At 41.6% G+C, this 14,441-nt stretch overlaps 1 protein-coding gene across 1 annotated transcript in view; it reads left to right on the top strand.

Annotated features, from left to right (window-relative positions):
• COL13A1 (collagen type XIII alpha 1 chain) overlaps positions 1-14,441 on the top strand; it is a 152,777-nt gene that overhangs the window by 5,051 nt on the left and 133,285 nt on the right. Inside the window, exons 2-3 of the mRNA XM_077350539.1 lie at positions 3,121-3,178; positions 6,616-6,642. Coding sequence (XP_077206654.1) covers positions 3,176-3,178; positions 6,616-6,642 — 30 coding nt within the window. The 5' untranslated portion in view covers positions 3,121-3,175. The remainder of the gene's footprint in view (positions 1-3,120; positions 3,179-6,615; positions 6,643-14,441) is intronic.

The raw sequence follows: 14,441 nt of genomic DNA, 5'->3' as shown, positions 1-14,441 counted from the left end.
GTTTCTGACTGGCAGCCCCAAATTCCCATATGATGTCACTTAACAGCTACTGTAATGGATTTATGACATCACAATAGATTGTATTATTTTGTTTAAACAACAAAGAAAGGAAATCCTTCCACCGAGGTTACAGAATGCTTTTAAAATAACATCCATCTGCTTGGAAACAAAGCACACTCGGTTGTCTCTGGATTTGATGGCTGGAGGGAATGGCAGTTCATTGGAAGAATCCAGTGTGGTGAATGCAACAGTAAACTCGCCTCTGTGTATAATCTCAGGGTAGAACTATCTGTTATGAATAACATGAGACTACCACCCATGCCAGCAGTCTCATACTGAGTCCCTCCTCTGTAATAGGTAGTACAAGTTCCTCTGTGTCCTGCCTTTTTGATACTGTGTTTGTCTTGTGCCCCCATCACCAATAGCAGACAATGATGTGGGGCAGCAATATGCAAGGGGCAAGAAATTAATGGTGCTCCAGGTGATGGAGGTGTTAGCCTTTGATTCTACCCCAGGCTAAGTCTTTTACAGGTAGGGAACCGTTTGACCTAGCCCTGAGAAAAGCTTTCCTCAAGGCACAATGAGGAGACTATGAAGAAGGGACGGACTGGGCAATGCATAGTTCTGCCCTCCTTTGTTTATGGAAGTCCAGCAACTGAAGCAAACTTGGGTTCATACTTGTAGGCCAGAATAGCTGCTGTCTTAGTATACCAAGTTTTGTCAACTCCAGCTCCATCAAAGGCACCTGTGCAGTTTAGGGGTTGCAAGGTTCATTCTACAGAGACTAGAGAGGCTAAGCTTGATGAGAGTTTTTATTCCATGCAGGTACAGGTTGGACCTGAAGCCTTGCTCATGCTGACTGTGCCAAAGAAGAACCTCTTAGACTCAGCACTGTGCCTATAGGTGCGAATCTCCCATATCAGTGGTCCTTGGTTATAGTTCCACTGTGTCTTTCACTGTCCCTTGCAGTTAGATCCCAGCTTGGGAAAGCAAATGTAGGTGATTTCAGACAATGAGAAGAGAAACCCAGGCAGATGTTAGTAACTCTTGACTGAACATACTGTCCCAATTTAAATTTAAAGTTATTTGGTGGAGACTAACGTAACATTTGCATCACCCACTTTAACATTGCCTTGGTGGTGGTGGAAAGTGCCATCAAGTCGCAGCTGACAGGGCGACCCCATACGGTTTTCAAGGCAAGAGACGTTCAGAGGGGTTTTGCCATTGTTGGCCTCTGCCTAGTATCCCTGGATTTCCTTGGTCTTCCATTCTGTTGCCTACTAACTGGTGCCAACCGTTCTTAGCTTGTGAGAGCTGACAAGATTGGGTTCACCTGGACCATCCAGGTCAGGGTAGCATGGCCTTAGCAAATACATGATGCATCACATATGTATTTAAAACAAAGACAAGTATGGAGCCTTATCTTCAGTTTTATACAAGTAGTGGTTCAGTGACAGAAGAAGTAGTGAGATAAGAGTCAAATCAAAATGAGAAGAACATAGACAGCAAAGTATTGCTACAGACACTTAAGGGGGTGCTAATGTACATGCTTGCTAGTGTGGGGAAAGAAAGTGGTGTAAAGATTCAAGAAACCTTTGTGCAAAGATTATCAGTTTCTCAAAAACACTTGGTTGGGTGTTATAGAAAATGGAATGCTGGGACTGATAGGTGACAAGGGTGTAAACTGCATGGAGCTTTTATTCCACTCCCAGGTCGATTCAGTCCCTACCGTCTGCACTGAAATCGATTTTTAGTTTGATTTCCATTGATGGAAATTTTCCATCTGCAACCGTCATGCCTTGACCCGCATTCACCGTACCTTTGCCTCGGAATATCAGGGAGCGCTTGTTTTCCGGAATATCCACCAATCCACGCCGAATGCACCAAAGGATCCACGTGTAGATGTCCTCGGCACTCGGATTAACCGGCATTCCTCCCCCCGCTTCTCCGCAATGGTGACGTTATGGAACTGTCTTTTGCTGATTGGTCAACCAACCCCCGCGTTTTCAATGCTGACACTGCGTGGTTCTCTCTTGCTGATTGGTCGACAACCCCCCCTTCCAATGCTGACTGAACGTGTTTATCTCCTGCTGATTGGTCGACTCGCGGAGTCAAAAGAAAGGGGGAATAATTGTTTTATGGGTAAATACGCTGTTCAGCTCTGTTTTGAGAGCTTAGATTGTTTGAGACAGCACAGAAATGGACAAGTGTACAAATACGGTAATAAAAAAAACATATCCAGGCGCACTCTGGTGGGAAGTATGTCAGAACGTCAGGAATCGATTTAAACTAACGTGATGCAGATGACGCAAGTATGTTAAAGCTGTTTCGTTTCAGAAATAATGTTTGTTGCAGATCACTCATAATGCCCGAGCCCGAATCGGACGGAGATCGGCAAGAATAAAAGCGGGAAAATCAAGAGATGCAGAATAGGCCCTGGTCTTAGTTTACCCGGGGTACTAAAAACCCTGGACGAGTTACCGTACAAAGTAAATTTGGACATGTGGGTCATCATGCCCCAAAGGTTAGGAAACACTATTGTAATGTTGATCATCACTATTATTTAGTTCCTGGCCTGACCTGAGGTATCTGCTTTTTATATAGTTGCAATTGATAAATTTGCACTTTTGAAGATTCAGTCTAGCTTTGATGACATTACTGGGACTGCTTTACATCTAGTTCATATTTTGGATTTAGACTGGGACTCAGCTGCCTTCTAGAGCAATTCATACCTTGCTGTTGAATGTTACCTTATTGGAAATTAAGGTCCAAGAGTCTTATTGTGTTTTAATAAAATTCTGGTTCTGCACATGCTATTCAGCAAACGGATTTTGTATTTCTTCATCAGTAACCTGCAGTCTTGTGCCTACCTTTCCATTTGCCCTCTTTCCTGTTTTTTCTTCTGTCTATATTGAGGACCTGCACATTTTTGGTTCTTAAAGTGACATTTGAACCAGGGTCTTGACAGTTTATGCTGTCAGCCACCATACTACAAATAAATGAAATTCCAAGGAAGTGTTCAGGGAATTCTGATGTTATTGATGCTGTTTGTACTGATTATAATAGCATTACTTAATACTGTTGAGTTAACTACTCTCCCCTCCCTTCTGTTTCTTTCAGGCCCCCCTGTAAGTACTGAAACTCATGTCAGTGTGTGGCGTGGAGAGTGCATCAGATGGTAAAGTGACCGGGCAACTGGAAGGTGGGAGGGAAAAATTCTGAAAAAGTCAAGAGTATGGACGGCATTCTCAATAGAACGGAAAGAGTTGATTTCTAAACAAATGTCAATCATATTCATAGACCAAAAGAACCAATGGTCTCTTCCACCTCTTTCATTACTTTCACATTTATTTATTACTGGTGTAACACGGTGTGTGAGAAGCAGAAGCAATTTGATCAGTCCTTGGATTTAACTAGGAACTGTTTAGCACAAAGCTCTTGAAAAGATCTGGGGCAAAAAAATGGTGTAGTCACATCTCCACTTAGCTTGTGTATTTGGACCCACCTGACTTCTGCATTGTTGAAGTCACACTGGCCTACCTGTCCTCTATGTGCATTTTTGTAGGATCGAAGCAGAACTTCACAAAATTACTGCACAAAGCCTTTCCCCCCAAGGCACTACTGGTGGAAATGCAGTTAAAGAATACAATTTATTTATTTAGATAAACTGTTCTCCCATCTTCCATTTTATTCTTACAACAGCTCTGGACTTGGGTTAGGATATGAGAGACTGACTGGCCCAGGATCACCCAACAAGTTTCTGTGACACACTGGGGATTCTAACCTGGGTGTCTCAGACCCTAGTCTAATTCTCTAAGCATGACCTGATGCTGGTTGTATTGGTATTCTAGAGGCTGTGCATATGACACAAATGATGCACAAATTACGCTGCATTTGTTTCAGTCTCAGATTCAATGCAGTTGATCTCAGTAAACCACAGGGCACTTCAGTCTAGTCCATATTGATTTATAGTTTCCCTGACACACTAGCATTCCACCATCAGTATGTTTTTGATGGGGAGGGGGCAGTTGAATTGGGTGATCCTCCAACCCCAGGAGATAGTACAGACTCAGAATGGATGCTGCCTTTTATTAGTAAGGTAGGAAGAGAAGAGTGCTACAGCTGAGTGAAACCTAGGGTTGTCAGGTCCCACATGGCCACTGGTGGTGGTGTGTTGGGAAACTTGTGGAGATTTGGGGAAGGAGCCTGGGGAAGACAGGGACACCAGTGGGATACAACCTCCCCACCCAAAACATGCATTTTCTTCAAGGGAGCAGATCTCTGTTGTCTAGAGATGAGTTGTAATTCCAGGAGATCCCCATGTCAAACCTGGAGAGGCAATGAGGAAGAGGGTATATAAATTAACCTGGATTCTTTGCCTTCTTTACCTGGTGTTAATTGCACTTTGTGTTCATTGGGAATGCCATGTTCTTGCCTGGAGCTTGCAACAATGAACACAACCTTACTATTTGATACTAAGAGCTTTCTTATATTGTCAGTTGTAAGAGTTGTTTTGCTCTGATCGGGCATGGTTGCATTGGTTTCTTGACTGGAAGGGTAAGCTGGGTATTACTTGAGCTGGTAGATACATGGCAATGATTTTTTCTGGGTTGAGAAACAATTGATATGTGCTTGATTTCATTTTATGTACCCTTTAATAAATGAAATAACTGCAAGTAGAATACCTCGAATTGGTGGTATCCTATTTTCTTTTAACTTACAATTCCCACCAACCTCCTCCTTAAAATGTCTGGCTATGGGCTTGTACTGTCTAGACATCTGAAATAGTCCAGGATAACAAATGGGCTGGTTGTTTCTCAGCCCATTAATTTTAACAGGCAGGCAGTTGGTTAAAAAGAAGATGACATACCTGACAATTATGCCCTATTTTTCAGGAGTAATTGGTCATCTGTCTCCCAAAACTGAAATTCCTAGGTCTCTTTATCTATGTCAGTTAGGACTGATCATGTTGAGAAGTGGCCTGCTCGATTAATCCAACTTCCTTCCACAGCAGAATTCTCTAGACTGAAATCACAAGTGACATCCCTTTTTTCTTTTTTGTTCACACTGTTTACTTATCTCGGTAGGGATAAATAGGATTCAGTCAAGTATGAAGCTCTCTGGCTTGGATTGCAAAGACGGATGTGTTGAATTGTAAGCTGAGTTTGCCAAGAAACCTTCATGGCCTGCAAAGGATTTTGAATCAAGGAAGCGACACTCCACACCTGGCATCATGTCCCATTGAACTCAGTGGAGCTAACTAGGCAAATACGCATGGAATCAGATTGTTGATACAGTTCACAATTTTGCTTCCCGGCGTTCACACCAGTTGCTTCCAGTGATGGCCTCTCATACTATTGTTACCATTTTGTTCTATCAACATCATCCACTGTGATGTATATGTGAAGAGAGACAAAGAAAGGGAAGAGATGTTGTAAAGCTCCATCTATCTTGATTATCTTTATTGCTCCCTGATGTTTCCTCTGCATGTGTCCTGCCTCAAGAGGAATGAGGCTTGCAGCTTATTTCAACATCTAGCCCTTTGGAAACACGGCATCGTAGTTGACTAACAAGGTGTCCCCTAATTAAAATGCCATGCCATTTTTTTTTCTTTAGCTGATGCACTGTGCACACAAACCTTCCCCTTTCAACAGTAGGCCAGTTTTTTATTTGGGAGATGCATTTGTTTAGATTTTTACTGAACCATATTTGGTGCTCCAGGTGGCCTGCAAAATTAGTCAAAAACAGAAGACAAAACATAACAAATTAGCATAAGAAACATAACAGACACAGATGAAGCAAGTAGACAGATGTTTCAGGGACCTCTCTCCAGTCCCCAAAGACTGCCTGCCAGCAGTGATCTTACTTTTGCCATGGTATGGTGGCATTGCAAGAAAAACTTCACCCTTCCAGAAATAACTTGCCAAGCATTAGCCAGATAGTCTCATTATTTGTGGGAAGTAGAATTTCTTCTTGGAAGCTGCAGAGAAGGAAGTTTGGTCCAGACACTATGGGGGGTACCCGTCTACTGCCTCTAGAACAGGGATCCTCAACTTGCGGTCCTCCAGATGTTCATGGACTACAATTCCCATGAGCCCCTGCCAGCATTCGCTGGCAAGGGCTCATGGGAATTGTAGTCCACGAACATCTGGAGGACCGCAGGTTGAGGATCCCTGCTCTAGAATACTAATGTCTTGTTCCCAGCCATGAGTACCCTTGCTGAAAATACAACAGAGAAAAACAATTGTTGAGAAAAGAGTGATAAGCATGATGTGTGCTGGCACTCAGTGAGTGACTTATCAAGCTTTAATTCTGCTGAGCCAGCTACTGTGTGTTCTGAGTCAGACCAAGGGTTTATTTAGTCCAGTATAGCTGACTGACTGGTAACAACTCTTCAGAGAGTCCAGCAACTCTTCTTTGCTGTCTATGAATATTTAACTGGAGGTGCCAGGGATTGGATGTAGCACCTTTTACGTGCAAAGTATGTGCTCTGCCACCACTGGGGAATGACATTCTCCATGTTCAAAACTGAATGAATGTATGTATTCACTGCTTCTGTATGCCCAGTCCCCCAAGTCTGTGTGCCAATGTTTCCTTTCCTGTGTTTCTTTTCAGGGTCCCAGTGGAAGACCTGGGCTGCCGGTAAGTAGCTTTTAATTTTCCTTCTTGAATGTCTTGTTCTTGCTTGTTACAGTTAGGATAGAAGGCCAAAATCTTTTGAGTACTGGGAGGGAAGGCAGAAGAACATATAAAGAGATACATGTTTCCAGTGGGAAGAACATGAGCGACCCATCAGAGAAAAAGTCCTAGATATAGAATACTTCAAGATGCTCTGGCGTTCGGGATCACATTTCTCTTAATAGCTATTGTTTGTTCCATTGGTGAAGCTTAGTGTGGCTTTTTATTTATTGACTAGCTTGACTGTCTTAGAAATTTGACTGGCTGCATGCTGTGAACATAGCCCACATTTGATTTTCCCAGTGGGGCAAATCGTGACTCTCTAGGGCCTACAAGCAGAGATGGCTGAAGCACCCTTTTCTTGAATGCCACAGTCTTGATCTGAAGTGGGTCCATATGACCATATATGTCCAAACAACCTGTCAACTTATCCAGGAAAAGAGTATCATGGAGCTAGGTTCAGATACAGGTACTCCAAGCAGTGTGTGTGAAGGAAATATTTGGGGTACTTATGGACTGTAAGCTAAATACGAGCAGACAGTGTGATGCAGTGGTAAAGAAGGCTGTATCAGCAGAGGCATCATATCAAAATTGCAAGATGTCATAGTCCCACTGTATCAGTCAAGCCCCACCAGGAGTACTGTGTGTAGTTCTGGAGGCCTCACTTCAAAAAAGACATGGACAAAATTGAGAGGGTTCAGTGGAGAATGACAAGTATGATCCAAGGCCTGGGAACCTAGCCCTGTGAGGAAAGGCTGAGAGACCTGGGACTGTTCAGCATGGGAAAGAGAAGGTTGAGAAGGGACATGATCACTGTCTAAGGATTTGAAAGGTTGTCACTTGGAGGAGGGCAGGGAGTGGTTCCTGTTGGCAGAAGATAGGACCCACAGTAATGGCTTTAAACTACATGTTGAACGGTACTGGGTAGATATCAGGGGGAAAATTCAGAGTAATTCAGCAGTGCAAGCGGCTTTTTAAGGAGGTGATGAGCTCTCCTTCACTGGCAGTCTTTAAGCAGTGGCTGGACAGATACTTATGGATGCTTTAGGCTGATCTTGCATTGAGCAGGGGGTTGGACTAGATGGTTTGTATGACCCCTCTGAATTCTATGATTCTAAGCACATTGTTTCTCACCATTCCCAGACTGACATGTGAGCAGGCACAATTGGAAACTTTCTCTTCCATGTGATCTTCATAATGACTTGCCCAACTCAACCAATACCATCATTTGATAAGGAATATGTAGTCAAACTGGTCAGTCCACAGTGGGATACAGGTTCTGATTGATTGGATTTTGCAGGGGTTTGAGGGTCAGTTTTCCTAAGAAACTGGTGGCATAAAAGTCCTTCAACCATTAATTTTATGGCTTGGCTTTAGCCCAAATCAAACTGCTGGATGTGCAGTAACAGAGAAGGGATGCTCTTCCATTCCACATTGTGGGGCTGGGGTCACAGCATGCAGCCAGTCACATTTATAAGACAGATAAGAATATAAAACGTTTCCCTCATGACAGTCAGTACAGATATGAGAGTCAAAAATATCGGTAGATTAAATAATTGACCATTTGCCAGAAGTTGCCACCTGTTGCCTCAGGTTTCCTACTGAGAGATCCATCCCTGCCCCGATTGAATTCCTTAATGGCAGCATAATTATTTGTTCACCAGTCCCTCTCCCCCCCCCCTCCCCCCAGCATAAAGAAATTGTGCTTCATGAGGCGGTAAAAAAATTGGGTTTCATGAGGCGCCTCTTTCTCACTCACTCATTTCACACACACACGGACACACTGTGATCATTACACAGTAAAGTTGTGGTTATGGGTACATAAAAGCAGCATACAAACAAAGCCTGTTTTTACAGTTACTCGTGGATGTGCTTAGCAGGGAAGAAGATGTCGGGTCATTTATTTTTCCTTTCACTCATCCCTGGCTGTCCTCCAAGAAGCCCAAGAACAACAACCTCCTATTCTATTGCAAGAAAAGGCATACCTGCACACTGCGGCTGGAGCCAGGCAGCTGCATGGTCATAGTCTCTGATATCTACAGGGGGCGGGGGGGGGGCTGTGCCAGTGCTGACTGACCTCCTGATTCCTTATTTTTGAGAGACCAATGTCCTTGCTGTCTAGGCTGTGTCTGGTTGGTGAGCTTGGGCAGAAGGGAGCAAACACCGACTGCCAGCTAGGGAGCAGCAGCCGAATGACAGGAGAGGTCTTGTGTCCTTAATAGTGAACATCTCTTGAAGGCAGTGAAGGAACAGCAGGATATGCAGTGTTTTGCAGAGATATTGATGGTGCCTGACCTGTACCCTTGAGCAGGGGTAGTCAACCTGTGGTCCTCCAGATGTTCATGAACTATAATTCCCAAGAGCCCCTGCCAGCAAATGCTGGCAAATGCGGGCAAGGGCTCATGGGAATTGTAGTCCATGAACATCTGGAGGACCACAGGTTGACTACCCCTGCACTTGAGGATGCACTGCTGTTGGTTCACTAGAGGCACACGTTATTTATTTGTTTCATGTATTATATTTCCAGTTGTATGGCCCGCTCTCTGTAGTCCTCATGAAACCACACATGCCTCCATTCCTTTCCCAGTGCCCTTTGAACAACAAAAGGTTTTAATTTCTCTTCCTCTGCACCTTATGACAGATGGCATTCCTTCCTCACCCCTATCCTGAGATTGTTTATATGAATAATCTGATTATCACAGGTTAACAATTAAATCAACATGGTACTGGACACTTTTTATAGGGTTTGTAAACAGATACCTAATGCTAATCTGAATGGAAACTGAGCTTTAGCAATGAGCTGTGGTCATGAAGAAAGTTTTTATATGCCAGGGTACATTTTCATAGATCAGAAGTTAGTTTACAGTTTACTCAGGAGAAACCTAAGAGGCCCACTTCTTGATTATCAAGAAACCATTGTTTTTAATGCAAATAAGAAAATGCCAGCTCCCCTTTTTTCAGAGTTGGACTAGACATTATACTCAGCATTGGGCTGCTGCTGATGGGGAATGGGGAGATTATGGGGCTATCATTTTTTGTGACATTTTGGTATAGAATATGATGCTTAGTTCTGTTCTCATCTTCTTTGTTAATCTCCAGTAAATTTATCTGAGCTCAAAGTAAACATGTAGAAATCAAAATCAAAAGTATAAAAAGCTAAATTTCACATTCAAAGGGTCAGGGAAACCTAACCATTTATACATGCATACATAAATTATGAGAGGTGTATGTATTTGTATTTATACCAAAGTTCAAAGTGGCAGATGAGAAGATCCTTGTATAGTGTTTCCTTGAGACTATATTATGGCACATGCACTCTGAGATCTACCTACTGCAGAGTGAGTAAGTCCAAGGTAGCCCAGCTTGATTAACTGCTGAGATTTAGCATTAATCTCTTGAGCCCTTAGATCAAATTGCTTTCAGCTACAGGTAGCCATTTTCAGAACCTCGTGTTGGAAAAAGATCAGGCAGAGATCAAGATGGAGTTATCGAGGTGATTGCAGATACCTTTGGATGAAATACCCCTTTGATGTGACTTATGAGTACAAATAAAATTAGGGCCCTGCTCTCCCACTTAAAACCCTGGGAGATGAAACAAATAATGGGACTCCTCTTAAACATGCTATTCTGTGTTGCTTGGCTGCTGTGATGATAAGCCATGGTAGGCAGCCAGGTAGACAAACAGTACTGACAGTAAGCTATGAAGACTGTGCCAGCACATAGGGAGGGATGTAAGTATGACTCACTGTGTTTTTTGGCATCGTTCTTCTCTCTTAAGCATCTACTACTTATCCTTAACACTATAGGCAGGGCTATGTTCCTAACAGGTTTCTGTGAAAGCATATAATGTGGTATATTGTGCTGAAGTGAAGTTCTTGATACTGTCAGCTTTCATTTTCTATAAAAAGAAATAGTTGCAAGAATATATTTGAATATCTGTGTGGGTAATGCCTGCTGAAGTCACAGAAATCACAGGAGTCCTGAATAAGGTTTGCATTGATCAGGGTCAGAATCTCAGTTGCCTGTTTAGGTCCTTTCAGAATTACACATATTTTTAAATGGCAGAATAAGATTAATAATGCAGATATGCCTCATTTATTTGTAGTTCAAGACCAAGCTCTTTTTTTAACCACCTGTATTTAAATTATTGCTGGATTTGTACTGATTTTACTATGTGTCAGTCAAGTTTACTGCATCTAGCGAATGGCCATCACAAGTAGAATGATAAAACAATAAAGAATATACAAATATGTACAAATATAAACAAATTTTAACAATTTTTAAAAAGTTGCCATCAGAGCTGTAAACTAACCAATTAGTCACTTCAATAGAATCTTGAACCTATTTTTTAGGCATATATGAACAAGGAAACTCTGTGTGTCACATGGGTATAAACATCTGAAAGCAAAAATACTATTTTCTCAGCATCTGTGTATCAGTTTAAACCAGAGAGGATTCCTGCCAAGAATTTGGCCCTAGGGTTAGCATATAATGGACAAAATAAGATGTAATGGGGCAAATCCTCCAAAGAAGATGTAATGGGGCAAATCCTCCAAAGAAGAGGAGCCACAAATAACTTCCAGACTATTTCTTCACAGAGGTAGACAACACTCGCCGCCTCCTACTTGCAAACACACAGTAGTAAACTGAGCATTTGCATGCTTCCTGATAGGAGTTCCCATGTTATCCTGCTGTCTCGTCATGGCTTTTTGGCTCCCGACGAGGCAGCGGAGAAGCCAGAAGCATGGACAATCTGCAGGTTTCTCCCACGCTCCTCAGGTTGTCAGTCAACGCAAGCAACCAATCCCTTCACATCAGTTCTTTTGGGGACTCAAACTTCCATTCCCCTGAGTCCTGAAATTATAAAAAAACAAAACAAAACACTTCCGCATTGCTACAGAATCACACCACAACAATAAAACATCTCTTTAGATCTCTTTTGGGGATTCTTTGTATAATGGCCTCTCTTTATGTTCAAGTAATGTTCTCTTTATGTTCTCTTTATGTTCAGTACTGTTATACTGTGTTGCTATTTGGTTACAATTATTAGTTATCAGTTATACATGTTCTACAGACTGTTTTATGTATTGTCCTCTGTTATAATGTAAACCGCCCTGAGCCTCCGGGGAGGGCGGTATAGAAGTATGATAAATAAATAAATAAATAAATAAATAAATAAATAAATAAATAAATAAACAAACAAACAAACAAACAAACAAATAAATAAATAAATAGATTTCTGATAGGCTGGCCACGGTAATTGGACCCTGATGATTGTGTCTTCATGCTAAAGATTTAAAATAAAGAGCATGGATCCTAAGCTAATAGGGAGAGAGCTGCTTCATCACATGCCCCCCCTTCCCCATTCATGCCCTGCTACCAGAAAACAAAAACATAAATGTGTTTTATATAGGGTTGCTGCTCACTCCCAATATTACTGTGCACAATGAAGAGAACATTTTATTTGATCTGAGGTCATGTTGCTTTGTGGTCCCTTAGCAATGCAGACTCCGCCATTTAAAAAAATTCAATCCAGAAATGGAGAGGGGAGGGCAGGTGCAAGGGTGGGCAAAATGCTGCAGAGACTGTTGCATGTTTCTTCTTTCAGACAGGCTTGTCCCAGTTTGCACCTCGTTGTGCGATTCTACCGCATTCCCTCATCATGCGGCAAAGAGGATGAAAACTCACTCCACTCACTAGAGAGCTATGGGTTGCTGCCGATGTCATGAGGAAGCAGTATTAAAACCCATGGACAACAAGAGGCCGGTCAGGGGCAAATTTCTTGTGCAGAAATGGTCCCAGTCAATATTGCCAATGGCATAGTCTGAAAGCATAAGTTATTTTATAATGTTCAGTCACCAACAGTCTCTAGACACCTTTCCCACCAATCATCGCCATGCAACTTTCAGTTTGACAAAAAAGCACTAACCATTTATTGATTGGTCAGGTATCAGTAACAGCTTCATTATAGATAGCACCAGTCCCAACAGGATTTCTCAAACTGTTCTCAGATTGCTGATGACACTTGGGGGGGGGGTGATACATTGAACAAAAAACATAATTAAAACACCAGTGTAGGTAGGCAGATTAGCCTTCTAATATTAAACAGTGTTTACCCCTTTAAGTTTGCAGTACATATCCTCAAATAGCGATTTCTGCATTCCGTAATAGGATCTTCCTACCCTAATAGGATCTTTAATAGGATCTTCCTATCCTAAATGAAAGAATGAGAGGTGATTCCTTGAACCACGCTAATACAAAGTTTCTGAAAGTGCAGTCAAGGGATAACCTGCACTCTCTGGTATACTTTTCAAATAATCTTTTGGTGCCATAATGAAAATGTTAAAAGGGAATGTTGGACGCATTTGATATTTTCTTTCTACCACATACTGAAGAGGCAGCTTGTTGTATTCTTTAACTTGTAAAACTTCAATCAAGGGTTGCTTAATTCTTCACCTTTGTAAATATCAGTGTGTGAGTTGTTCTCCACCATATACCCATAAACTTGTGACCAAGGGGAAGAATGCAGTCATTGGATTCAGTTCAGAAACTTTTCAAGTAGTCCTCCATGGTAACATTGGGTAATAAAATATCATGGTCTAGAAAAATTAAGCAAAGTAAATTGAGGTCTAAAATATAACACATTTTAAAAACCACTGAAATACATATGTCAGAACCTAGTATATGTAACTGGAATACTGAAAGAAATTAACCCCAGAATGTAAGGCAATGATACCAAGTATATATGTAATATAGTATATAATTATGGCACAATTTATTACTATGAGCTTGATTATGAGTCTCATGCACAGCTATACTTGCATAATTATATACATATTCAGAAATGCATATAAAGGTTTTATTGTAAGAATAGATTTGTGTTTATCAGACCCAAACCCACAGTTTTCTCCATTTGTTAATCTGCCACCATGCACACAGGTACATGATCCATGAAATCTATTTACAATAACATATATAGAGAAATAATGCCATTGCAGAACAGCTGTTTTTGCTTCATGCTACTGAAACTGGCTGAAATGACATACAGTTGTACATACAGTTGGATGCACTGTAGGCAGCAAAATGCCTACAAAATTCTTGATTTCAATTTTGGTTGATGCCCATATTGTCAAAATAACTCATCCAAACCCTCAGCAATAAACAAAGGAAGTAGGATATCAATGTGCAACATTCAAATTTGCCCCCTGCAAAAATAAAAGATTGCTAAACTGTCATATATGTGGTAAGATGCCAGAAGATAATACATGGTTGCCACTTTGGTCCAGTATTGGAAATAAACTAAGGGATTGGAACTCCAGTTTCTGACTTAGACAAAATACTTGCATTTCCTCCCTGGTACGCTGGGACTGTGATGCAACCACCATTTGTTTGTTTTGCATGGAGTGCCCCCCCTTAGTACGTTTGGCATAATATGACCTAACACGGTATGATTCAGTGCAAGTCAAGGCACACTGAATCTTGCAAAGTTAGAACACATTGCCCCAAACATATCAAGTTAGAGGGGATTTCCATACCAAATCCATGCATGGTGCTTGCAACATAGTCACTGATTTTGGTGCAGATTTGACAAAATCATTATATATATATTGACACCCAACATTTTAAAACAAATCTATCTCTGGAGGGTAGGATTGCACCCGTCCAACGTCACATCTCTCATTAAGTGCTGTCTCTCATTGCCAGATACAATAGTGGCCATTGCCCTCATTTTGAAGCACATATTCAGCAATGCAGAATGCAGC

This window comes from Paroedura picta, chromosome 8, assembly GCF_049243985.1.
Source record: "Paroedura picta isolate Pp20150507F chromosome 8, Ppicta_v3.0, whole genome shotgun sequence".
In the NCBI taxonomy this organism is placed as follows: domain Eukaryota; kingdom Metazoa; phylum Chordata; class Lepidosauria; order Squamata; family Gekkonidae; genus Paroedura; species Paroedura picta.
The sequence above is the reverse complement of the archived record's forward strand: the minus strand, read 5'-3'. Positions and strand labels throughout refer to the sequence as shown.